At 38.8% G+C, this 26,951-nt stretch overlaps 1 protein-coding gene across 1 annotated transcript in view; it reads right to left on the bottom strand.

The window, feature by feature from the left end:
• Positions 1 to 8,281: 8,281 nt before the first annotated feature.
• Positions 8,282 to 26,951, bottom strand: part of LOC124711590 (cadherin-23) — a 407,580-nt gene continuing 388,910 nt past the window's right edge. Inside the window, exons 29-30 of the mRNA XM_047241742.1 lie at positions 21,966 to 22,090; positions 8,282 to 10,223 (exon numbers count right to left, since the gene is read on the bottom strand). Of these exons, the coding sequence (XP_047097698.1) occupies positions 10,043 to 10,223; positions 21,966 to 22,090 (306 nt within the window). The 3' untranslated portion in view covers positions 8,282 to 10,042. The remainder of the gene's footprint in view (positions 10,224 to 21,965; positions 22,091 to 26,951) is intronic.

Raw genomic sequence — 26,951 nt, 5'->3', positions numbered from 1 at the left:
CCAATGCTTATGGATTGCAAAAGACATAATTTTGCTCTGAGTAGTGTTAAAGACAGGGTCTGTAAGAACAAGTACAGGAAGTATTCAACATGAAGAGTGTGGTGACCACCGAGAATTTGGAACAGGCTTTTATGTTAGTAGCACAGTGCTAAACTTGGTAAAAGAATTCAAATCCATAAATAACAGAATTTCATACATAACAATTGGTGGACAAAGCATAGTTGTGATCTTTCTTAATGCACATGCTCCTTGTGAAGACAAAGATGAACTCATGGAAGAAGAATTCTGTAGTCAACTGAATCTCACATATGACTCACTGCCAAACTATAGTATCAAAATAATACTTGGGGACTTCAATGCTAAGGTAGGAAGAGAGACAACTGACAGGCTTGTCATTGGAAATGCCAGTATACATTAAAAAAGTAATGACAATGGTAGCTGTTTGCTTACATTCGCTACAGATCACAACTTATGCATATCTGGTACCATGTTCCCCCATAAAAATATTCATAAGGGGACATGGATATTACCTGATGGCCAAACTGTGAACCAGATAGATCATGTATGTATGCAAAAATGTTTTGCAAATTGCATCAAGGACACCAGGTCATACAGAGGAGCAGACTGTGACACTGATAATTTCCTAGTAATAGCTAAAATGACAGCATTAAAAGTCACAAAGACAATGACCAAAAGGGTAATCTATAATGTAAATATGTTAAAGGAGGCAGAAAGAAAGGAACAGTTTGTGACAGAACTAGCTGGGAAGATAACAGATGTGGAGCAAATGGAGTCTGGTCGCAATAACATAAATGAAAACTGGACAAATATCACAACCACCCTGAATGAAGCAGCCACAAAAGTTTTGGGAAAACAGAAAAACATAACCGGGTATGGTTCAACAGATATGCAGAAGAAAAACTGAGGAAAGAAGGAGAGCTAGAAAGGAGTGGTTAGAAAACATGAACAATATAAAACTAAAAGAGAACTTTATTCGAACAAGGAAAGAAACATCAACAGTTCTTAGACAGGAAAAAAAGGAAATATTACAATGATATACTTAACGAGGCGGAAAAGGATCTCACTCACCACAGGACTAGACAAATATATCAAAACGTGAAGAAATGTACCAAAAAGTATGTAAAGAAAGAACAGTTGATTAAAGATGAAAAGGGAAGAATATTAGTGAATGGGAAAGAGATAGGGCTAAGATGGACAGAATATTTATCCCAGATCCAAAATTGCGAAGACACCACAGAACTTCTTCCTTTTGAATCCCCAAAAATTGTGGACACAGAAGTGACTACTCCCACTAAATATGAAATTACACAAATACTGAAAAAATTAAAAAATAACAAAGGAGCCGGGAAAGACCAAATTATTGCAGAGCTCATAAAAAATGGAGGACCTGACCCTGTAAGAACCATGACAAGCCTCATACGGAAGGTCTGCGAGCAAGGAAGTCTCCCAGAAGACCGGAAAATGGCCATCATCTGTCCATTACTGAAAAAGAATGACCCCCTTGTAGGTGACAATTATAGGGGAATATCTCTGCTAGATGTCAGCCATAAAGTACTATCTCTACTCCTCCTATATAGGATACAACCACTCACTGAAGACTACCAACGTGGGTTTAGACACAACAGATCAACAGTGGACCACCTATTTATCCTATGTCAAACAACTCAGAAATACTGGGAATATAATACAGATATGCACATGCTCTTCATTTACTTCAAAAATACCTATGGCAGTGTGCACAGGGGTACTATAATCAGAGTACTAAAGGAATTTCAGTTTCCATCTAAAATAATACTCTTGGTGGCAATGTGCCTATAACAAACACTGTAAAGTGCAGACAAGTACTGGTCTATCAGAACAGTTTGAAGTTCAAACCAGCCTCAGACAGAGAGATGGCCTCTCCCCTATATTATTCCACCTTGTGCTAGAAAAAATAGACCAGGAATTTATGAAAACTGACCCCATTGGAATACCCCTAGACAACATGTCAATGACTCGATAGGCATACGTGGCTGATATAATCCTAATCAGTGGTAGTAGAGAAGAGCTCAGAAGAATGGCAGGCTCATACTGTAAGATTGCCAGTAGGGCAGGCCTGCATGTCAGTGAAGATAAGACAGAATACATGGTCCTGAGCAAGTCAGCAAGAGATGGGGACCCACTCACGACAGACAGTCTCCGATTCAAAAGGTCAAATCCTTTCAAATACCTAGGTAGTCTCTGCAGTGATAAGAACCACTATTAAATTGAAATAAATGCCAGAGGCAACAGAGCATACTTTAGCCTTCAGGATGAGCAGAAGAAAAGATCCCTGTCAAGAAGTTTTAAGATCAGGCTGTACCAAAGTATGATTATGCCAGAGGTTATGTACAGTTGTGAAAGCCTCACTGTTAGGAGAACAGATGAAGAGAAATGACTTGAAAAATATATGGTCCTGTGATAGATTCATAAACAGGGGAATGGAGAATTTGAAAAGACCAAGAATTAAAAGAGCTTTATGCACAGCCTGACATCATAAAAAGAATAAGAAGAAGGTTGACCTGGGCTGGACATGTAGCAAGGATGAATGAAGGGAGGATACCCCATGATGTGTTTCTGGGAGCTGTAGCTGGAAGGAGGTACTGGGGACGACTGCAGACAAAATGGAGGGGCAATATTGACAAGGACAAGGACACTGAGGACACGGGATGAGGGGCAGGCGAGTGGTGGCAGGAACCTCAAAACCAGGAACGATGGAGGAGGAATGTGGAGCAGGCATATGGTCACTAAGGCCTAAACCAAGGATTAGTAAGTAAGTGTTAAATACAGGCCATCAAGTGAACAGAAGAAGACACAAGAAGAAACACGTGCAGGAGTCAGAACTCGGTATACCCAGATAAGGTCAGACCTTTTTAACCAGTGCTCATAAGTGGGTCATTGGATACAGACCCGGAATGAGTGCATTTTAGCATGCTGTGCTTTGTTAACACAATTTCCAAATGCAGTGAATTGTGCCAAGGTAATGTTTTCAAATGAATGTGCCATTTATCACAGCTCATATGCTAAAAATATTGTTATTTGGGCCAAAGAGAATCCTCACTACATAGTCAAGTTAAAAAGGAACCAACCTCATGTAATGATATGGGCAGTGATGACACCACATTTCCGTAGATTATAATTTTTTGAGGAGACTGTAAATGGTGCAAGTTATTTACATGTATTACAAATACAGTTAATAACCAAGCTTGAGTAAAGGGGCCTCACAGAACACATATGGTTGCAGCATGATGGAACACTTGCTCACTACACTCTTGTAGTACGTGAGTTCCTAAATGAACACTTTCCAGGGTGGTGAGTAGGTCGTGGTACATTAGCAACACTAGCTCCCTTGAAATGGCCACCAAGATGTCCCGACTTCTCCATACCTAACAATTTGTTATGGGGAGTCATTAACGCATAGATATCTGCACATCATTATGCTACAAGAGAAGAACTGTACAATGCTGTTGAGGATGCATTTCTCATTGTAACACCTGACATACTCAAAAAATGTCAAGAATAATATGGATGCATATGGAAACGTGCTGACAAGATGATGGGGAACATACCAATACATTGGAGACATGAGTAAGTACTTGTGCTGAAACAAATCAAATCAATTAATATTGGATACTACCAGGATAAGGCAACTTCTTGTCCACCCAATACTAAGTGGTGGCTTGTGGGGTATGTACATGGATGTAGATGTAGTGGTCACTCTCATCGGCCCTACAACACACAAGACATTTACCAAGCAACTGTAAACAGTATTTCTGATCCCACTGTGTTGGAAAATTATGTTATGGAAAATGAACTGCTATGTTTCGCAGCACTGACAGTTGATCAGCTTATGTTGATTAATACTCATTAAAGAAATTCTGATGAAATTTATTCACATTTTTTTCGAAGGATTTTTTTTTTCTGGAGGTGTGCTATAATAAATCCACTGGGAAAACGTTCAGACATAAATTATCAGTTAACTCAGTAAAACAACAAAACTTAATGAAAATATTTGCTATTTTGGGACTATGTTTGATCAGTCCATTATCTGCCATTAACGAAAAGTCCCATTTTTTTGCATGTCTCAGTTGTCCACTCAGTCTTGTGATGCCAATTGAGGAGCGACTCCAAGGCCTGTGAAGCCAACAGTGACCAGGAGTGCTGTGTGCTGGCACCATGTCCCTCCATACCACATCCAAATGATACCATGAGATGAGGACAACATGGTGATTGGTTGCTCCCAATGAACCAGTCTGAGGTCAGAGCAGCAGAGCTTTTGCCTTTTGGTTTTCCTTTGAAAGGGCATGGAAAATTTTATTCCTTCTCCTCCACCAGTCTGAGCTTATACTTTCTCTAATGGCCTTGTAAATGAGGCATTAAACCTAATCTTCCTTCCTTCTTTAATAGTGTATCCATTTTCCTTTTCTGATGATTCTGCTTAGAATTTTACTGTTCAATTTGTTACGCAGTTTAACCCTGTAATCTTTATTGTCTCTTGATCTTTATTATGCAAGTATTCTGATGCTGTTTGTAGCCAAGGATTTAAGGGTGTTTAATATGCTTACACAGTTTAATTTGAAGACAGCCTACATCTATGTTATGGAACATATATTCTTTTTCATTAATGCCAAGTGTACTGTGCACATATTTCATATCTGTACTTTGCATACACATCTTGAAGTCCTCTCTTTCCTTTCTATTAGTCCTGTGATTTAAATGAAAACATTTACACAACATTTATGCATTTTCAATGTGCATATAAAGATGTTATCAATAGAAGTGCATCTAGTTTGCAGAACTCTTGTAAATTAAACTGAGGAGGGATAGTTTATATCAAATCGAAGGGACATAAGTATAGCTCTAGAATAGTTATTCTCTAAAGAAAATTTAATTAAATCCTTATCAAATATTAACCTCATTCCATTTAGAAGTTAAAAAATTTAATCAGGTATTGAGTTGTTTCATGAATAACTCAAAATCACAAGCTAATTTCCAGTATATAGTGACTGTTATAGTTAGCTTCTCATGAATTTCTTCTTTCACAGCAAGGATCTCCAAAATTTTTCACTGTAAAATTTAAGAGCATCATCGTTTTCATATTTGTATTCATTCTTAAAGTTAGAGGCAACTAATATTTCACCTTTACTTTTCACAGTGGTTTGTGCTCCTTGAATAATTACAAATTTTAATGCAAAGTCCACTTGGATATAGTGGACTGATATTTAACTGCTAATAAATGAAGCCTGTAAAATGTCATTCTAAGTCTAGTTATAGGGACTCTTACCGTCTTGTCCTTGCAAAGCTTGTCAAAGCACTTTCATACCACAAGGGGCAATCAAAAAGTTTCTGTTCAAAGGCCGTGCAGTCCAGAATCAATATAAAAAAAATGAAGCAAAATTGCCATGGGCATTGAAGCAATCATCCTACCAATGCACCAGGTTGAAGATACGCATTTGGTAAAACACTATGTCCTACTGCACGAAGAAGTCCGTAGCAGCCTGCTGCATATCCTCATCTGACACGAGTCATTGACCCTTCAGAGCCTTATTTAAGGGAACAAAAGCAAATGCAACTGTAAATCGATTTCTTAAATTTCATATTGTACTGCAATTTATTATTGCAGCTATGGCTGCAATTCATTTATGTTTTCTTCACCAAATGATAATTGTATGGAGAGAGATCAGGAGTACAGGACAGATGCTTGCGTCTCCCACTTGAGTTGTTATAACTTCTGCATCTTGGATCGAAGTGTGACCAGCATGTAAATTGGCACACCATTCCACAAAGATGGTTTTCAACAGACCTGCTGCACATACACATTTTTCATTCTCTGATGGAGGTCTACCAGTGTTTGTCCGTCAGCACCCAAGTAAACAACAACAGCGCACTGGTCCTGTTTGGATGCATTTTGTAATAATGTCACTATAAATGACACACTAGTCCCTTGCCCACATGTTTTTGCTTATATATAAACATTGTAGTCATGCTATGTTGCACAAATGCTGCAGGAACGCCCTCAAATAGGAACTTTTTCATCGCCCGTTATAGTTTTATTTATTTGTTGGAGAATTCACACTTTATGCCCCATCTTTCACAGGTGCAGAAAGTTTCATCAAGAAGTCTTTTTCTGACAACACAGTTTCTAAATTGCATTGTGCATGCTCTCATGTATCAAAACCTATTTACACTGAACAACAATACTGTAGTATTCAATTCCATTTTTAATACTTATTGCTACGTTTCATTTATTACATTCCCTATTCGAAAGAATTATGTCTGTCAGAGCCTTAAGAATGTTAATGAAACTCTCTTTAAGCACACAGATGGCACCATATGTGATAGTCCAATACATTTGGTTTAATGTCTTTAACATTACATTGTAAGTATTAAAGGAACAATGCACAGCACACTGGGGCTGCAACATTTGTAAATGTTCTCATCTGTTTCAAAACATGGGACTATTTCTTGATCGGCCTCTACAGTGCCTTAAAATTACTAAATCTAAACAGCTATTTCATTATTTTTTTCATACCATTGTATACGCCACTCATGATAGATGCTCCATTATAGCTTTGGACATAATTCTTGCTTACGTCTAATTGCTTTCTTTTTATAAACTCTTATTAATTTATGTTAAGAGTTCTAAAGCAGCTTGATCTTAAACTTGGATATAGGAGGTAAATGAATCACATATCTTTACCTCTGAAGAATGTCTAGAACAGTGGTCATCATACTTTCTTGCTCAAGAGCCAATACTGACACTGCTGAGTAGCACCTTGAGCTGCATATTTATTCATCTTTTCTATTTAGTAACCTACAAAAATTAATATTTTTTGAGCCCCCAGTACACTCCCTATAGTAACAGTGTGATATGTTTGCCACCAGTCCCAAGTACTGATTGTTGAAAGTCAGCACCTTTCAGAACACTTTCTATTGACTGTTCTCTGTTTTCGACTGCTGTGACCATCAGCAATGACAAAGTTGTGACACTGTAATTGCCTCTTGTTGTGCTGTGTCTGTGAACATATGACTAAGACTAATAACAGTAACTGTACCTATGCCTAAACACATTATGTAACATGAAATATGATCACAAATGTTTATTAAATGTTATGAATGTCATTTTTTGCTGTGTTAGAACAGGCTTAATTTAAATTCATGTTCCTTGCTGCAAACATGTATAGCATTTGAAGATGATCCATTTTACTTCTGTTCAAAATTGACACCACAGTAGGTGATTGGCACGAGTCACGCACACCCCGCACGCCCTCAAGTTGTCAGTACTGAACGACAAACATTCTGCCTCATATCCTCTAACCCAGAAGTTCTGCATTACTTATCCCTCTGCCCCTGAGGTAAGTAGCAGATTTACTTAGGTTACGGCCAAATTCACCAATGTCAATTAAAATTAAGCACATCTTAAAATTACTCTGTCTCTGTAAGTATTTTTGTTTGTTACTGAGCACAAAAACTACATTCTTAAGAAGCTCTTAGCATTGGTTGAAGTTTTTGAATTCAACTGTTAGTTGCTAGGTGCACATTATTATAAAATACAGCTGAGAACTGCAGGCCACACAATCACTTGGTTTGGGCCTCATGCGTCCCAAAGGCCACAGCTTGACAACCAATGGTCTAGAACCATCTTTGATTATTTTGTCACAGAAAAAAGCTTCAGCTGACTAATTGATTTTTATTAATTTTCTGCTTTTCTTTTTCAATTTTATCTTTCCCTTTTCATTTTTTTCCTTTTGGGCGCCAGGGCCCTAAACTGTACGATGGATGCTCCTGCAGTTTATCAGTGCCTCTGGGTGAGAAGTAACTGTACTTCAATCTCAATCGGGTAATTTTTGAAGAATTCACCAGGTGTAATTTTCAGACACCTGCTGTTCATTTTATAGCACAACTGGACAGGAATAGTGTGACTATGTCTAGTCGTATAAACTAACTCTTCTTATTAATTTGTAAATGACACAGAATGCTTCCAGAATGAAAGTTTGGAAGCTAGAAGATGAGATACTGGTGGAAGTAAAGCTGTGAGGACGGGTTGTGAGTTGTGCTTGGGTGGCTCAGTCGGTAAAGTACTTGCCCATGAAAGGCAAAAATCCCAAGTTCAAGTCGCAGTCTGACATACAGTTTTAATCTTCCAGGAAGTTTCAATACAGAATGTGATGTACAAGATAGGAATTCTAAGAACTGCTTTGTATTAAATATCCATCATTTAATTTCTAATAGTCATGTCTCTGTTCCCATTTGAATGATATACTGTAGTTATTAGTGTATGTTGAATAAAGCCTCAAATTTCTGTGAACTCAAGACTGCAGATTGAGAGAATTGAGACCTTTTAGTGCATACCTGCTTCTGCACTCACCAACAAATTCACTGAAGTACAACTGTCCCTTCTTGTTTAAGTCTCAATTTTTTATCTAGTGCATATAAATTGTCATAAATTTTATAAATATGTAGAATATCATGTTTATTCCTAAATGCACTCTCTTTTCATAACAATATGTTTCTCTTCTGGGAAATAATTTATTTACATAAGGTTTACCAGATGAAGTTAACGTATACATGCATTGAAACAAATATTTACAAAAACACAATTTACAAAACAGTGGTATTAATACATCACGAAAATAGTTTAACATACTAATTTTCGTTTATTTTGTATTTCACAACAGTAAACTAGAAGAAAATGGAAGTAATTAGGTTGCTCCAAGCCCCATCTTGTGTTCCAACATAGCACTTTCACACAATGAGTGTACCATGAAATTTTTTTTTCTCTGAATGTTAATCAATTTAGACATATGTTTCTGGGTAGATGAGGGATAAAGGCAGATCATGTTGTATTTCCTCACATGGTCACATTTATATGACAGAATAAACTTTCCTCAACTAGAAATAACATTTATGCCATTTTTAAAATTGATTATCATATGTATGATATCGGCATCTGAAGTTAGAAACTCAGAGAAATCACATCTGGATGTGCTGTAAAGTGGGATAAATATGATCTTCCAGTGTTTGTGAGAGACTTGTTTCAAAAATGTGAACAAATTTTATTACTTCTGCTTATTTCATTGATGTCTCTACGTTTGTGATGGGTACCATGGTAGACTAATAAGGACTTACCTAAAATTAAAGTTGGAACTACAACAACTGTTTTACATTCATGAAACAAAAATAGATCATGATTCAAAGATTGAAAGTATTCATAAGGGACACCTCTGACAGTGAACTCATACTAAAAGCAATAAACAGTGACAGAATTTAAACTGATTGGTAACTTACTGACAGCTGCAATGGTCACATATTTCCCCTGCCTTTCTAAACACAGTGATTAATGAATGTCACAGAAAAGCTATATTGTATGCTCTGGCTAAGAATAGCAAAATTCACTGCAGCTTTGGTTGATAGTATGACTAGTAGCTGCAGCAAAATGAACCACAGCAAGAAACATAAATAGTTCTGAAAGATATTTATGAGACCGGACAAGTACTGTTTTGACTGCATCTGTCATTCACTTGATGTAAGATATTCATTTCTTATTTGTATTTATACATATACAGTAGTTTCAACAGCCTTAACTTGCTGAAGCACAATATTTAAGTAACGTATATCACAGATAGAAAGTCGGCAGTTGCTGAAAGCTCTCACATATTAATTTCAGAGCAATAAAATGTTAAAGCATGATTTAATTTATTTTTATAATTGTTGTAAAAGTATCAAACAACTTTATATTATTCATTCTTTAGTATACTGCTGAATCCCTATATCATCAGAACAGCTATCACTTTTTCTCTGCTGAATGCACAAGATTCAGCTTGTAAGTAGATATCTGTTGGATATATCATCAGGAAGACATTTTTTATAACATTTGTCATTGCATAGCAATGAATACCATATTAATAAGCTATTTACACATATCAGAAATCTGACATGAGGTAGTATTTCTTGCAGCGTATCTTTCATATGCCATAAAACACGTGAAATATATGATCATAGTTCATCGTGCTGGGATGCTGTGGTACGAGAGGTTGTCATGAGCTCCCCATTCTGCTTGTGGTGGAGGTGGCCCCAGGACAACAGTCGGAGCTCCGCCACTTGCTCCCGATGTAACAAAGCTGCCAGCAGGCACTGACAGTGTGCGTGGAGGTGGCAAGCAGCGCCTCAGTTTCTGCTTGTACCTGATTAACAGACCAATATAAATTAAATGTTGCAACCAGAAGAGATAAGCGGCTCAAAAAAATTCATATTCAAGGCTATTGTGAAGACAAGAAAGTAAATCCTGCTTAGTAAAATTGTCTAAACCATTTCTTTTACATTCTATTAAATTTTGAATGAACTGCAGATGCTGACAACTCCGTGGCACAATATTTTAGTGTAGAGTCTTCTGGCCTTTTTCAGCCAGCAGGCCAGAGATTTTCAATATTTCATGTTCCATTCTCTCCAATTTCAATTATCTTAAGTGTCCATGAAAGGTGATTCTGTTGTTTCACAGGATGGTAGTGATCTTTCTAACACCCTGTGAGGTGGTGCTGTGTTAAGACACTGGACTTGTATTTCAGGAGTATGTGCAAGAAAGAAAAATTCACTCGTAACCATGTGCAACCAGAGTTGAAGAGTCTACAGTAGGATACAGCTACTGAAAGTATCAATCAGTATGTGGTGTGGCATGAATAGAGAAATCTACAAGTGAGGAAGCAAGTATGGTGAGCTTCAACACATTGCACAATAATTTCTTATAATTGTGGATTGTACAAAATGATATCAATTTAATTTTATTTTCACACTTACAACATTTACAAGAGTTCCACTTACAAAATTTGAAATCAATACATTCAGTAGTTTTCCTGTAACAAAGCAAAACTTGTAACAAACTTTTAACAGTTTGTTGAGATAAAAGCTTGAAAACTGGCTCTAACATTTAATTCTGAAAACTAAAGTAAAGTAAAGCCTGTGGTGTAAGCTCTTGACTGGGCTATTGGCCTGCCTGTAGTTGTAGCAAGTCTCCACCCTGGCACTAGAAGGGGAGGATGATGGGTCCCTCACTGTGGCTGCCTTTTATCAGCAAGAAAGGTCTCTGGTACTAATTTGATAGCAGGTTGAGTGGGCCTGGAACTGTTCTGGAGGGAACAGAATGAGGAAAAATTTGTGTCCCTTTCCAGGATTGAAACTCCAGCTGGACTCTAGTGCTCTACCCACTAGGCGCATTTATAAATTGATGAATAGAGCTCATCCAAATCAGAAAGACACACATGACTGCAATTCTCTAGCTTAATGTGATAATCCTAATTGGTTACTTAGGCACGAGAAGGGCTGTTCTTCACACCTATCAGTAAAGTGTCCATGTGTGGTTTGATGTAAACAACTGATTGTGAATCTGAAGAGAAGTTATTGCTTCTGTCTGTAGTCAGTTAGGCTAAGTATGGTGAAAAGGATGTCTGTCTAGCTTTAAATGAGTGGCACTTCATCTGCCAATTATTTTAGTCTTTGTGAAAGTGTAAGCAGCCTGTTTGTGTGCAGAGTTCGTTACTAAGTTTCATATTCTGTGGATCATTTGTATGATTAGTCATAATGATGTGGAACAACTCATTTTACTTTCATTTTAAACATCTGTATGTGCAAATGGCTACATGCTCATTATCTATTTTTTTTTAGAACTGTTGTGAATTAATGATTCCTACTCATCACTTTTTACATATTATAAAATTAGAAGCACACCTGCACTCTTCAGGCTATATGTTGGGGGTGTGCAGAATGGAAAGAACTGTGTCGTGTTTCACATTGCAACCTTAGACTTTGACATTCATTTACAGAGTTATTCTGTTTGCCAAGAGAATGTGCTGAAAGTTACCTTGTGTCATTCTGTGTCAATTCTGGTGTGGGGAAATTCATTTAGCTGAGTGTGAAAGCACAAATGAACAAAGCTGAACCAAACAGTAAAAACCCTCTGCATCACACATGAAGGTTCAAATCACTATCCAGAAATCCAGGTTTAGCTTTTCCATGGTACCTCTAAAGCACTTAAGGCAAATGCCAGTATTGTTCCTTTGAAAAGGACACAGCCAATTTCCTTCCTTATCCTTCTCCAATCAGAGTTTGGGCTCCATTTCTAATCACCTCATCATCAACAGAACATGAAGCTCTAAACTTCCTTCTTTCTTTCCTTAATCTTTCATACTCTCATGCAGTTGCATGATAGACCTGATCTTTCACATTATGGCAATGATCTGCCTCTGGCAGACATAAACTTTATTGAGGCTCAAAATCATTCAGAGAGATTATCTTTGTATTGTCCCAGTCTGCCAACATATGTGCAATGCACTGTGATCTGGAATCATGTCTTAGTAAAATGACAGCTAAATTTGATAAAATGGAAAACAGGCTATGTAAAACAGAAGCCAAGTGAGGTGGTGGTGTGGCAAGAGGCTGAACTCATATTTTGGAGAAGAATGATTCAAATCCGTTCTAACCATCCATATTCAGGATTTTCACAGTGTCTCTGAATTGCTTACTGCAAGGGGCAGTATGCTTCCCACAGATCACTAGACTGAATCTGTCTTCCTTCTAAATCAGAAGATGAAATAGATCAATCTATGAGAAAAGTTAAGGAATGTGAACAAGAAATTAAGCCAAGGACTGGAAAACTAGAAAAGGGGTCAAGTCATAATGATATCAATGTGAAATAATCCATAATTTGGATTACATCACATGATTCTTTTGACATATCTAAATAAAACAGCTGTGGAAACTTTGGCTGATGTAAAATTATTCAATTTTCTTTACAGTGAGGAAGTAATAGAATGGTGAATCCAAAGTTGACTACTTTAAGACTGAGAAAACAGCAATAGAATCTGTCATGATTGTTGTGTGTCTTATTACAAAATTCATGCACTAACTGTCAAGAAGGAATTAAAGGCTAGTCTTATTATGAGCACAAGCAATGAGAATACAGAGATTTTTTTAAAAAAAGGAAGGGAGACAGACAGAGGTAGGAAAGAGAAAAAAAGACAGTTGGAGAAAGACAGGATAAGAATTAAAACTGAGAAGGGGAGAGTTAGAGCAGTTTTAAGTGTAGAGGTTGAAAATCTTAAACACTGTTGGTGATCACAATGGATTAAAAAGAATGTCAGATGCAGCTCAACCCTGGTGTGGAGGTTATTTGTATTGACAAAGAGGCATAATTTAGAACTGGTTACACTTTACAACTTAAGGTGCTTCTGTCTTAGCAATTTTGAAGAACTGGTTTACTGTGTATCTTCAGATTTGTGTGTGTGCGTGCGTGTGTGTGTGTGTGTGTGTGTGTGTGTGTGTGTGTGTGTGTGTGCAGCTGAGTTACTATCCAAAGATCACATGGTTTGTTCATTTGAACCAAGGCACCCCACGATAAATATCTCATTGTCTAGAATATACACAGCTACAATAAAATACAAGAGAGTTTAATTTATGGGGTAATGGGATTTCTCTCTTAAAATATACCATCACTCAGTGATTTCCACCCAAACTGGCATGCCCACCACAAAATCAATGTTAAATTATGTTGCCTTAAACAGTAATTTGTTGCTGAAGTTACAATAGACATTAATAACCAAAGACAGAGAAGCCCTAGTTACTACTAGTACATTTTTTTTTGTCACCAATGAAATTCCGTAGTCAGAGACTCTTTATGTAAGATTAGAAATGTTGAAGGTTGACCCATGGTCTAGGGGTAGCGTCTTTGATTCATAATCAAAACGTCTTCGGTCCCGGGTTCGATCCCTGCCACTGCCTAAATTTTGATAAATAATCAGCATTGGCGGCCCAAGACTTCCGGCATAAGAAGTCAGCTTCATTCTGCCAACGGCCTTGTCAAAGAGGGCGGAGGAGCAGATAGAGGTTCAGGGCACTCTCTTGTCCTAGGGGTGGGAAATTGCCCCTAAAGGCAGAAGAATCAGCAATGATCAACGACATGAGGATGCAGAAGGCAATGGAAACCACTGCATTAAAGACACGTAACGTGTATCCACAGGACATGTGGCCTGTAATTGAAGAAGTGTTATGATCTCTCCATTGGCAAAAGATTCCGGAATAGTTCCCCATTCGGATCTCCGGGACGGGACTGCCAAGGGGGAGGTTACCATGAGAAAAAGATTGAATAATCAACAAAAGGATAACGTTCTACGAGTCAGGGCATGGAATGTCAGAAGCTTGAACGTGGTAGGGAAACTAGAAAATCTGAAAAGGGAAATGCAAAGGCTCAATCTAGATATAGTAGGGGTCAGTGAAGCGAAGTGGAAGGAAGACAAGGATTTCTGGTCAGATGAGTATTGGGTAATATCAACAGCAGCAGAAAATGGTATAACAGGTGTAGGATTCATTATGAATAGGAAGGTAGGGCAGAGGGTGTGTTACTGTGAACAGTTCAGTGACCGGGTTGTTCTAATCAGAATCGACAGCAAACCAACACCGACAACGATAGTTCAGGTATACATGCCGATGTCGCAAGCTGAAGATGAACAGATAGAGAAAGTGTATGAGGATATTGAAAGGGTAATGCAGTAATGCAGTATGTAAAGGGGGACGAAAATCTAATAGTCATGGGCGACTGGAATGTAGTTGTAGGGAAGGAGTAGAAGAAAAGGTTACAGGAGAATATGGGCTTGGGACAAGGAATGAAAGAGGAGAAAGACTAATTGAGTTCTGTAACAAGTTTCAGCTAGTAATAGCCAATACCCGGTTCAAGAATCGCAAGAGGAGGAGGTAAACTTGGAAAAGGCCAGGAGATACGGGAAGATTTCAATTAGATTACATCATGGTCAGACAGAGATTCCGAAATCAGATACTGGATTGTAAGGCATACCCAGGAGCAGATATAGACTCAGATCACAATATAGTAGTGATGAAGAGTAGGCTGAAGTTCAAGACATTAGTCAGGAAGAATCAATACGCAAAGAAGTGGGATACGGAAGTACTAAGGAATGACGAGATATGTTTGAAGTTCTCTAACGCTATAGATACAGCAATAAGGAATAGTGCAGTAGGCAGTACAGTTGAAGAGGAATGGACATCTCTAAAAAGGGCCATCACAGAAGTTGGTAAGGAAAACATAGGTACAAAGAAGGTAGCTGTGAAGAAACCATGGGTAACAGAAGAAATACTTCAGTTGATTGATGAAAGGAGGAAGTACAAACATGTTCCGGGAAAATCAGGAATACAGAAATACAAGTCACTGAGGAATGAAATAAATAGGAAGTGCAGGGAAGCTAAGACGAAATGGCTGCAGGAAAAATGTGAAGACATCAAAAAAGATATGATTGTCGGAAGGACAGACTCAGCATACAGGAAAGTCAAAACAACCTTTGGTGACATTAAAAGCAACAGTGGTAACATTAAGAGTGCAACGGGAATTCCACTGTTAAATGCAGAGGAGAGAGCAGATAGGTGGAAAGAATACATTGAAAGCCGCTATGAGGGTGAAGATTTGTCTGATGTGATAGAAGAAGAAACAGGAGTCGATGTAGAAGAGATAGGGGATCCAGTATTAGAATCAGAATTTAAAAGAGCTTTAGAGGACTTACAGTCAAATAAGGCAGAAGGGATAGATAACATTCCATCAGAATTTCTAAAATCATTGGGGGAAGTGGCAACAAAACGACTATTCACGTTGGTGTGTAGAATATATGAGTCTGGCGATATACCATCTGACTTTCGGAAAAGCATCATCCACACAATTCCGAAGATGGCAAGAGCTGACAAGTGCGAGAATTATTGCACAATCAGTTTAACAGCTCATGCATCGAAGCTGCTTACAAGAATAATATACAGAAGAATGGAAAAGAAAATTGAGAATGCGCTAGGTGACGATCAGTTTGGCTTTAGGAAAAGTAAAGGCATGAGAGAGGCAATTCTGACGTTCGGCTAATAATGGAAGCAAGGCTAAAGAAAAATCAAGACACTTTCATAGGATTTGTCGACCTGGAAAAAGCGTTCGACAATATAAAATGGTGCAAGCTGTTCGAGATTCTGAAAAAAGTAGGGGTAAGCTATAGGGAGAGATGGGTCATATACAATATGTACAACAACCAAGAGGGAATAATAAGAGTTGACAATCAAGAACGAAGTGCTCGTATTAAGAAGGGTGTAAGACAAGGCTGTAGCCTATCGCCCCTACTCTTCGATCTATATGTCGAGGAAGCAATGATGGAAATAAAAGAAAGGTTCAGGAATGGAATTAAAATACAAGGTGAAAGGATATCAATGATACGATTTGCTGATGATATTGCTATCCTGAGTGAAGGTGAAGAAGAATTAAATGATCTGCTGAATGGAATGAACAGTCTAATGAGTACACAGTAAGGTTTGAGAGTAAATCGGAGAAAGACGAAGGTAATGAGAAGTAGTAGAAATGAGAACAGCGAGAAACTTAACATCAGGGTTGATGGTCACAAAGTCAATGAAGTTAAGGAATTCTGCTACCTAGGCAGTAAAATAACCAATGACAGACAGAGCAAGGAGGACATCGAAAGCAGACTCGCTATGGCAAAAAAGGCATTTCTGGCCAAGAGAAGTCTACTAATATCAAATACCGGCCTTAATTTGAGGAAGAAATTTCTGAGGATGTATGTCTGGAGTACAGCATTGTATGGTAGTGAAACATGGACTGTGGGAAAACCGGAACAGAAGAGAATCGAAGCATTTGAGATGTGGTGCTATAGACAAATGTTGAAAATTAGGTGGACTGATAAGGTAAGGAATGAGGAGGTTCTGCGCAGAATTGGAGAGGAAAGGAATATGTGGAAAACACTGATAAGGAGAAGGGACAGGATGATAGGACATCTGCTAAGACATGAGGGAATGACTTCCATGGTACTAGAGGGAGCTGTAGAGGGCAAAAACTGTAGAGGAAGACAGAGATTGTAATACGTCAAGCAAATAATAATAATTGAGGACGTAGGTAGCAAGTGCTACTCTGAGATGAAGAGGTTAGCACAGGAAAGGAATTCGTGGCGGGCCGCATCAAACCAGTCAGTAGACCGATGAAAAAAAAAAAAAAAAAAAATGTTGCCGTAACCTCCTTACTCACATCCCTCCCCTAGCTCCCTATAAGACTCAGTGGTTATAAAACAAATGTGATGTTTAGAACATGTCACCACTGTTAGACTGCTCTGGTGTTCTTAATGTAGAAGTGTGTAGAACAGATTGCAGGTTATGTGTTATTCGGTTCTTTTTAGTCTCATGGGTCTACAACTCTACTGCAATGAAGGCTAGTGTTAAATTATTAGTTGAGATTGTGGTACATAAACTATGAAAGTTGATGTCAAGTATCTTCTAACAGATCCTTCTTTGTCTTTTATCAATTCTTAGTCTTTTCAAAGTTGGACTATGGATGCATCACATTTTCACCTGCATGACTGTCCATTTTACGTAGCTCTAACATGATTCACCACTGCAGAACCCATTTGGCTACTGGTACATTCCCCAATAATCCATTTACAAGCCTCTATGCAGAAGCTGTTGTACTATCACTGTCATTCTGCCGTGTTGTACTCCTCTGCAAATATGCTTGTGAGTGTTCTCTATGTTACCAGCCATCTTTTATCATTTCTTCAATAACGCTCTTGACTGGCAATGTGAGGCCACTACTGTTTCTTAGTTGTCTCCCAGAGTTTGTTTTTGTATGCTACTATGAAAGCCTGAGCTCACTTTACCCACTGTATTCCTGAGGGGGGGGGGGGGGGGTGAGAGAGTCTTCCCTACCCCCACCCCTCCTCCTATGGCTCCAAGCTCATTTTGGTACCTCTTTGCTTCCAAAGAACATTACTCTGGGTTCAACCATTCGCTCTAAGGATAACTATGAAACCACTCAGCTTCCAATGAACACTACCCCGGCTTTAATTGTTTGCTCAACATTTCTGGATGTTCATATGCAGTTTGAGGATAACACCTTAATTTACACCAGTGGCTGTAAGGTTGACCATGGCACAGGATGCACCTTTCTTGTTGGCAAAGAGGTTTCTATATATCACCTTTTAAAATAGTTCTAAGTATTTACCTCTGAGCTGTTTCTTTTCATTAGGTCATCTTGTACATTGAGCTACACAGAATCTCTTAATCTTTTGTATGCTCTGATTTTTTTAGTGCTCTGCAGAGCCTCTGTGCAATGTACACATACCATCCTTGGAGGTTATTTTGGACTTCTTTGATAGGATCACTGTGGTAGAGATTGTAAGTGAAGGAGTCAGACAGCTGGCAGAAGCCTTCTGTCAGGTAGCCTTTGCAGTTCATCTTGACACTGGTGGAGCCTTTATCTGCAGGGAGGATGATTATGTTATGATTTGTTTTGAGATTCTGACTGGCTGTTATTTCTTCTGTTGAGTGGTTAGTGTTCTTGGGAAGGGTTCCAGTGAAATATAGTGAGGCCATGTAGGAAGTTAGGAATTTCCCAGAATGTGACCAGGGTTGGTCAGGTGGAAGGGGGAGAGAGTCATTGTTGGGTGATGGTATGAATTGAGAGAAGCTAAGTCAACATTGGGATTAGATTGGCTTTGCTTGGACAGACTGGTAGCAAAAGAGTTTCCATTGTGGGGATGAAGAGAAGGAGAATATGCCTTTGACAAATCCAGCTAGATTAAACTTGGCTGTGGCACTGATGGTGGGGCCTCTAGACAGAAACAAAACTTACATAGGATTGAAATTTTTCTGGTAAGATTAACAACAGCATTCTGCATTTCTTTGGATTCTGGATACTATGGAGAGTCTCTCCCCCTCCTCTCCCCAATAACTCTCCACATACCCACCTTCTACATGCTCCCCAAAATCCACAAACCCAACCATCATGGATGCCACACTGTAGCTAATTATTGTGTTTCTACTGAAAGTTATCTGTTCTTGCTGACTATCTCGAACCAATTGCCCAAAGCTTAGCCTCTCACATCAAAGATCCTAACCACCTCCTTCACTGACTCTCCCTCATCCCTCCCCCTTTACCACCTGGATCTTTACTAGTCACTGTTGATGCCATCTCTCTATACTGCAACATCTCTCACCCCCATGGCCTTGATACTACTGAATTCTACCTTTCCCAATGTCTTTCAGACTACAAACCCACTACACCATACTAAATATATCCTCACATGCAAGTACTTCTTCTATGACGGAAGCTATACAAACAAATCTGCAGCACAGCTATGATTACCTGCTTGGCACCCTCCTATATCAACCTTTCTACCGGCCATCTAGAGGAAACCTTCCTAACCTCCCAAAACCCCAATCACTTTGTCTAATTCAGGTTCACTGATGATATCTCCCTGATCTGGATTCTGGGCCAAAACAAATCCCCATTCATCCACAGCTGTGACACCTCATCTTCACTTCACCTGGTCCTCATTAACTCAACAGACCAACTTCCAGGACATTGATCTCCATCTTTCTGATGGTTCCATCGACACCATATTAAACTTAGTAGCCTGCATTTTGACAGCTGTCACCTCTTCAACCCCCAAAAAATCCCTACCATAGATCCTGGCTGTCCATGGACAATATACACGCAGTAATGAGAATTCCCTTGCCCAATACGCTGGATGACTTCACAGAAAGGCAGTACCCCAAAAACTAGCCTCAAACATATTTCCATGCCATACCTTCACACACCCCTAATCCTTCCACTATGCCCAATAATCAGCTACAAAGGAGCAGGTCCCTCATCACTTATTATCACCCTGGGCTGGAGCAACTGGACCAAATCCTTCACCAGGCCTTTATTATGTATCATTGTGCTCATAAATAAGGACATCGTACTCAAGGTCTTTCCCACTCCTCCTAAATTGGTATTTCATCACCCACTCAACCCACACAACATTCTTGTCCATTCCTATGCCACTCCCACACCCTACTATTAGCCACAGAGATCATATCCTTGTGGAAGACCCAGATGCAAGAGCTGCCCAATCCATCCACCCAGCATTTCCTACTCCAGTCCTGTCACCAGCTTATTCAATTCCATCAGAAGCAGAGCCACCTGTAAAAGCAACCATGTCATATCCCAACTCTGCAGCAATCACTGCCGAGCTTTTTATGTCAGCATGACAACCAATCAGCTGCTCACCACATTGTATGATCACCACCAAACTGTGGATGAGAACGAAGTTGATTGTCCAGTGACACAACATGCTCAGGTTCAATGGCTGGTTTATAACCCATGCCACCTCTATCCTTCCCTCCAGCATCAGTTTGTCTGAACTATGCAGATGGGACTTACCCTTGCAACACATGCTTTTACCTGTAACCCTCCTGGTCTCTGTCTCTGCTAATCCAACATCCTCACACTCTCTATCCAACAGTTCCCCTTTCCTCAGCCCTGTTACTCCCTCCCTATCTACACTTCCATGTCATCTGCATCATGCGCCACAACTCACCAGCTGTGGTACCCATGAGTCACATGCCTAGCCCATGCAACTGCCACCCCTCCTTCCAGCATTTCTTGCCAGCAAAACTGCTGTCTCCCTCTGGGCCACTAGCTTCATATCCCCAACACTTCATCCTGCTTTTGCACATCCAGCTAGAATAATGTAAAGTGCCAGTGTATATGTGCATGCATTTGTGTGTGTGTGTGTGTGTGTGTGTGTGTGTGTGTGTGTGTGTGTGTGTGTGTGTCTGTGTGTATTTGTACTCTAGCTCGTCACAGGATTTATTCCAAAAGCTATCAAGTTTTCTTTCTCTTTGTGCATGCTTGTCGATGGCTCAGTGATTCTTCTGTTATTTGGTGAGGGGTCTCCTTTACTCCTAAATTATTTACATTCTGCAAGAACTTTCCTTATTATATGCACAAATATTGCAACCTGAAACTGACACAAAAAACTTACATGTTCTGTTGCATTCCTCAAGGTGCAGTTGTTGTTGTACCTGCCAGTGTATATAGTGTGGGACTACTAAGTATTTTAGAGTTTCATAAATTGTAGTTTTTTGTGATGGACTTCATTTTAGGTCCTGCAGTAGATTTGATTTAAGGAAAGATCATATAGAAAAGACTCAATTGTACAATGTTAATCTGGAAGCGCCCCTATAATTCACTAAATAAGTCAGTTAATGATTTGGGTTCCCAGAGATTTGCTGTATTCATTGGTAGGATAATTAGAGAATTATATTGCACTGATATAAGTGGTGACATGGCTGTTAAGACGGTCTCCATCAGAACAGATCTGTCTTCCACACAGAATAGGGGTATTATAAAATGAATCAGTTCAGATAATAAAGATATCAAAACTAATGTAAAAGAAATTTAAAGGCATCTGTAAAGCATGAGCTTACTTGAATTAGAATCTCAGTTTTACCTCTTATTTTACACTGGACTGGAAAACAGATGAGGATCTTATATAATTAATGTAGTTTTTTAATTTAGATGTTTTTATTCTCCTCTCCAACATTTTTTGTGCATTTTTCCCCTCTTGCAACTTGCACATGCTTCATTATCAAGGAAGCTAATCCTATAGAAAACTGTGATCATCAGTAATTAACCGACATGATCAGTTCTCTCTCATCTTTATTCTTTCTGTGACTGATAGAGAGGCCTTTTTCACTTACCCAAACATGCTTGTAATGAATTATTCTTATCTCTTCAGATTATTTATAAAACTCTTAAATTAATTATCTGTTGTTTGTCACACAGCATTGAAGGACACAAGATACACAGATAAAATAAAATGGTGCTCACTACACTTCCATCACAACTCGAAAAAAAAAAGGCATACACAACAGATCCTGTAGTTCATTTTATACAGCAGTTGGAAACGCTATTATCATATCAGAAAATAACACATATTTCTGAGCATTCATGGAAATGGTTTGGTAATCTAAGAGATAATGACATCATCATTTGGTGATGTTGAAACTTCTATTTCTTCATATATAATTAGGTTTGTATTAAATAAAAGAACTGGAATTGCACTTACCCACTATAAAGGCAGCATGTGACAATAACAGCAATTAGAGCTGCCGCACCAACAAAGCCAGCTATTGCCAGCACCCACAGCTGTATCCACGATGCTTCAGCCTTTGCAATAGGTGGAGCACATCTCTGCAATATAAAATAAATTGCTGCTGCAATTGCTCAATCAAATGCTGCCTTCTAGTTATTCAGTTATCTTTGTTATTTGCCACTGCATTTCCATATCAATGGTTCAAATGGCTCTGAGCACTATGGGACTTAACATCTGAGGTCATCAGTCACCTAGAACTTAGAACTACTTAAACCTAACTAACCTAAGGACATCATACACATCCATGCCCGAGGCAGGATTCGAACCTGCGACAACAGCAGCAGCGCGGTTTCAGACTGAAGTGCCTAGAACCGTTCGGCCACAGCGGCCGGCTCCATATCAATGCGGTATTTAGTATATACAGGCCTAGTCTGCAGTTGAAGTGTGCACCCTACCAGGGTGAATTTTGTGAAAATAAACTTGCAAGAAAAGCATTCAAAAGCATTTTTTTAATGGAAAGGCTGAGCTGCAGCACTGGCAGCATCAGGGTGTCATTTCTCCTATTTCACTGAGTCAGAGGGTCACTCCTCTGGTTTGATTCAGATACCTGATGGCACCATGTGACTTTGCGGTCATGGATTTGTATCCAATTCCACAGCCGGCGCAGTTGTTGGCAAAGTTGCAGTAGGGAAGGGGGGCGAGGGAGGAGGGGTGGTCAGTATTTTTCCCACATCAACTTCTCAGACTTTATTAGTACTCAATACCCACTGTGGGCTTTACCAGTTTAATCATTTGCCTTTTGGAATCTCATTTGTGCTGGGAATTTATCAACAATGTTTGGAGCAGTTGATTCAGGACATTTCTTGTTCAATGAACTACCTTGGTGACATCTGGATTTCACGTTCTACACAAGAGGAGCATTTATCAAATACACAGACAGTTTTCCAGTGTCTTCTGAAGAATGGCCATTGTTGCAAGCTGATAAAAGTGCAATTTTAGCTCCCCAGGCTGCACACATCTGCCATCCTCTTAAGTGGCTTCATCAGGAGGACATTTAGTTTGTCTGGTCTGTGGATTTTCAACAGGATTTTCAGTCCCTCAAGATGTGTTTGTGCTCTGCTCACTGTTTGGCTTCTTTTATGCTGGCTAAACCTTTAGCCTGGGCCATTGACATGCCCCAATGTGGCACTAGTGTGGTTCTGTCCCACAGAATCCGGATGGGACCAAACAGCTCACTGCTTACATGTCAAAGACACTTTCCATAGTGCTGAGTAATTACTCACAGATGAGAATGAGGTGCTGGCTATTGTTTTTTGGTATTAAAAAGTTTCACATTTTCATGTATGGGGCAAGGTTCTTCCTCGTCACTAACCAAAAACAACTGGTTTCCTTACTTGGCCCTCATTCCAAGCTCCTGGACAGGATTGCCCAATGACTGCAGAGCTGGGTCCTCTTTCTCAGTTTTACTGTTCCACAACTCAGCATAAAAATACTGATGTATTAAATTGGCTGCCAGTGGGGGCCGATGTAGAGTTCACATGTCAGGAGGTTCTTGTGCGCTCAAATTGGACAATACTTTGCAGCAAACCTTTTTGGATTTTCTGTTGACAGCATGAGAGGTTGCAACAGCCATGGCCACCATCAATCACAACATCAAATGTCTGGGGTGAGCTTGCAGAGCTTGTGCACAAAAGCAGACTGCACTGCCGTGCCAATTTTCTCCTTGGCCAGTCCCAGAGCACCCATGGGGCAGGGTGCACATCAATTTTATGGGTGCATTTTTGGGTAGCATATAGCTGTTGGCAGTCGATGCCTTGTCTTGTTTCCTGTACATAGCCAAGCTATCATCCACTTCACTGGCTGTCACTGTTCACACATTGTTCATCACTTCTGCTATTGAGAGATTTCTCAGGAACCTTGTGTCTAATAAAGGTTGTTAATTTCTCTCACAGGAGTTTGAAGATTTTTGTGTTCCCAACTGTCATCCCAGCATCTGTTCATCGCCCCATTTCAGCCTGCCTCTAAGTATGTTGAAGACCCAAACAAAGAAATCCACGTCTGCCTCTTCCCATGACAATGCATTGTTGAATTTTCTGACTACATACAGGATGACACCTGTCAATACGTGCATTCTGGCAGAATGCTTGCTTGAGCACCAGCTGTGAGGTCTCCTGGATTTTTTGCACCCTGGTTCGCATGTCCTGGACCATCATGGCTTGCTGTGCTTTCCCCCCAGGGCTGCTGTTCATCCCCAGTCTTTAGGCCAGCAACAGTAAGATGTTCAAAAGTATTATTTTGTTCCTACTTCATGCCTTTTTCACAAAACACAAACAGCATATAGATTCTCTATATGGTTTTCAAAAAAGGCCAAGTAAGAGCACTGCAGTTACACAGTTCTTTTATGAAGTATATTGCTGTTTGACCAGAGGATGCAAACTGAAGGTATATTTTTAGACCTGACCAAAGTATTTGACAAAGTAAGCTATAGCTTACACATCATAAAGGGGATCCACTTACGCATCTTATAGCAACATATTTATTGAATCATTAGCAGTGCACTAAACTGACATACAAATTAGATGAAAGAAGACATCAACATTCAATCCATCAGTGAAGCAGTAGTGCAACGTATACCCCAGTGCTCAATTCTTGCTCTCTTTCCCTTCCTCATATTATATTAACGACACTGTACAACCTAATAACACACATATTATAAGCTATATAGGTGACACCCCAATCTTATTCTATGGTAGAGAACATAAGGAACTAGAATCTTTTGCTACTAGTGATGTAAAAGAATTAATGAAATACTTGAACACTGAGGCCCGAAGGTGAATATCACCAAATCTTAATTATTGGCATTTAAAAATGTACATAATATCTTGGCAACAGAAACCGGCACTGTAAAATTCTAAGTGTGTATGCTGATGAAAATTAATTTTGCATGTGGAAAAGTCAACAGTGGCTTGTATCTGGTTAGCCAGCTAACCAATACAGCTCCTAGTCAAACATTAGAAATAGTTTATTGTTAAATAATTTACAGCATCCTTAGTTACAGGTTGAATTATTGTGCTGTGCAGCTGATGCCCACTTAATAAGGATATTGCTGTTACAGAAATGACCAACAAGACTTATACAGGGGACAGGCCATAGAGAAAGATGTCATGAAGTACTTGTGCATCACAAATAGTTAACTGTATGTGCTTTATACACATTTAAATTCCTTACATTTTTTGATTTATTCAACTGAAGTTATCATCTGCAGTATGTACATGAGCCCAACACCAGAACAAATTATTCCTACTTTTGGAAAAGAACAAAATTAAAAATGATGGATAGAAACCCTTGCATCAATGGATTGATTTGGTTTACCAAACTACAAAATTATTTAAGAACATGTAAAGGACTGATTTTAACAATGAATTAAAATCTTTTCTAATAGTAAAATTTTTATATTCAATGAATGAATTCTAAGACACTGCTAGTGATATGAGCAGATCAGTCATAAAGTAATAAATGTATAAAATAGATGTAAGATGCAACCATCTTTTGTAAATATAATTTGTCATATTTTTATGTCTGACATTCGTAAAAAGCCATAATTGTGCTGGTTTCATGCAAAAAAAATCTAAATAAATAAATAATAAATAAAAATCCGAGACAATCAGTGTGTAAACTTGGCTCTGACTCATATAACTGTCCATAATTTGAAAGGAGAATCTTCTAATGACTGAATTCCCTGTCAGGCACATTCTGGTGACTTACTCAGTAGCATAAAATGTCAACACATGGTAGTACCACTTTCAGAATGAAATGAAATTTTTATTCGCTATAACTTCTCAATGACAGGAAGAAAAATAATTTAAAAACTGTAATGAAAAGTGTCTCCCTCTGGCAGTATTACAATGGAAATGACTGAAATTGAGTCCTTAACTAAGAAAGATCAGCACTGAAAATCAAAAATGTGCAAATCCATGTGTTCAGTCTGTCATATATTGTGGCATTATATGCAAAACAGCCTGAAGTTGTAGTTTTAATTTTTTAACTAGACACAACCTGCTTTGCTCTGGTGTGTGCTGTACATCATAAATTAAGGCACAAAAGATAAAGTTCCATAAATATGAGAATGTTTGGATGAAAGTATAATTACTGTGCATCATACAATAATGCAACAAGTAAACCATTGATTGTAAAATTTATACGCTCAATGTCACTACCCTGTCTCATAAATATAATTCGGGGACTATATAAATAGATATTTAGAGATATGTTTTGTATTCAGTGTAATTTATCTTTACTTACGGACTCAATTGTAGTCAAAGCATTCAGATTTTCTTGTAATCCTTTGTATGAAAACAAATACAAAGAACAGGACATTGTCAAGAACTGATGTAATAACCAAATCCCAAATTACATTAAAGGACTTGACAGGAAAACACAACAAACTGTTTTCTATATGGGAGTAATTACTGTTAACAGAAAAACTGGAGAATGGTTATAATGTAATGAATAAATAATATAAAAATATAGAAGTAAAAATAACAACTCACCAAATAGTAGAGGCATCAGGAGGTCAGGATTATGAGAATGAAGGATGTGTTGTGAGGACAACTCCCATCTATGTAGTTCAGAGAAGCCACTGTTGGGAATGAGGGTAGGCAGATCCAGTTGTCATGGGTTCTAAAGTAGCTATTTAGAACCTAGCATGTTGTGGTCAGTAACACATTCTGCCACTGAGTGGTCTGCTCTGTTCTTGGCCACAGTTGGGTAGTGGCCATTCAGTCAGGGGGCAGGTAGTTGGCGGTCATGCTCACATAAAATACTGTGCAAAAACTGCAGCATAACTGGTATATGACACAACTGCTTTCACAAGTGGCCCTGCCTCTGACAGAATAGTATAAGCCTCTGACTGGACAGAAGCAGGATGTGCTGGGTAGGTGTATTCGACAGATTTTGCAC

Source organism: Schistocerca piceifrons, chromosome 8 (genome assembly GCF_021461385.2).
Source record: "Schistocerca piceifrons isolate TAMUIC-IGC-003096 chromosome 8, iqSchPice1.1, whole genome shotgun sequence".
In the NCBI taxonomy this organism is placed as follows: Eukaryota; Metazoa; Arthropoda; class Insecta; order Orthoptera; family Acrididae; genus Schistocerca; species Schistocerca piceifrons.
Note: the sequence above shows the minus strand (reverse complement) of the source record. Positions and strands in the feature narration are given on the sequence as shown.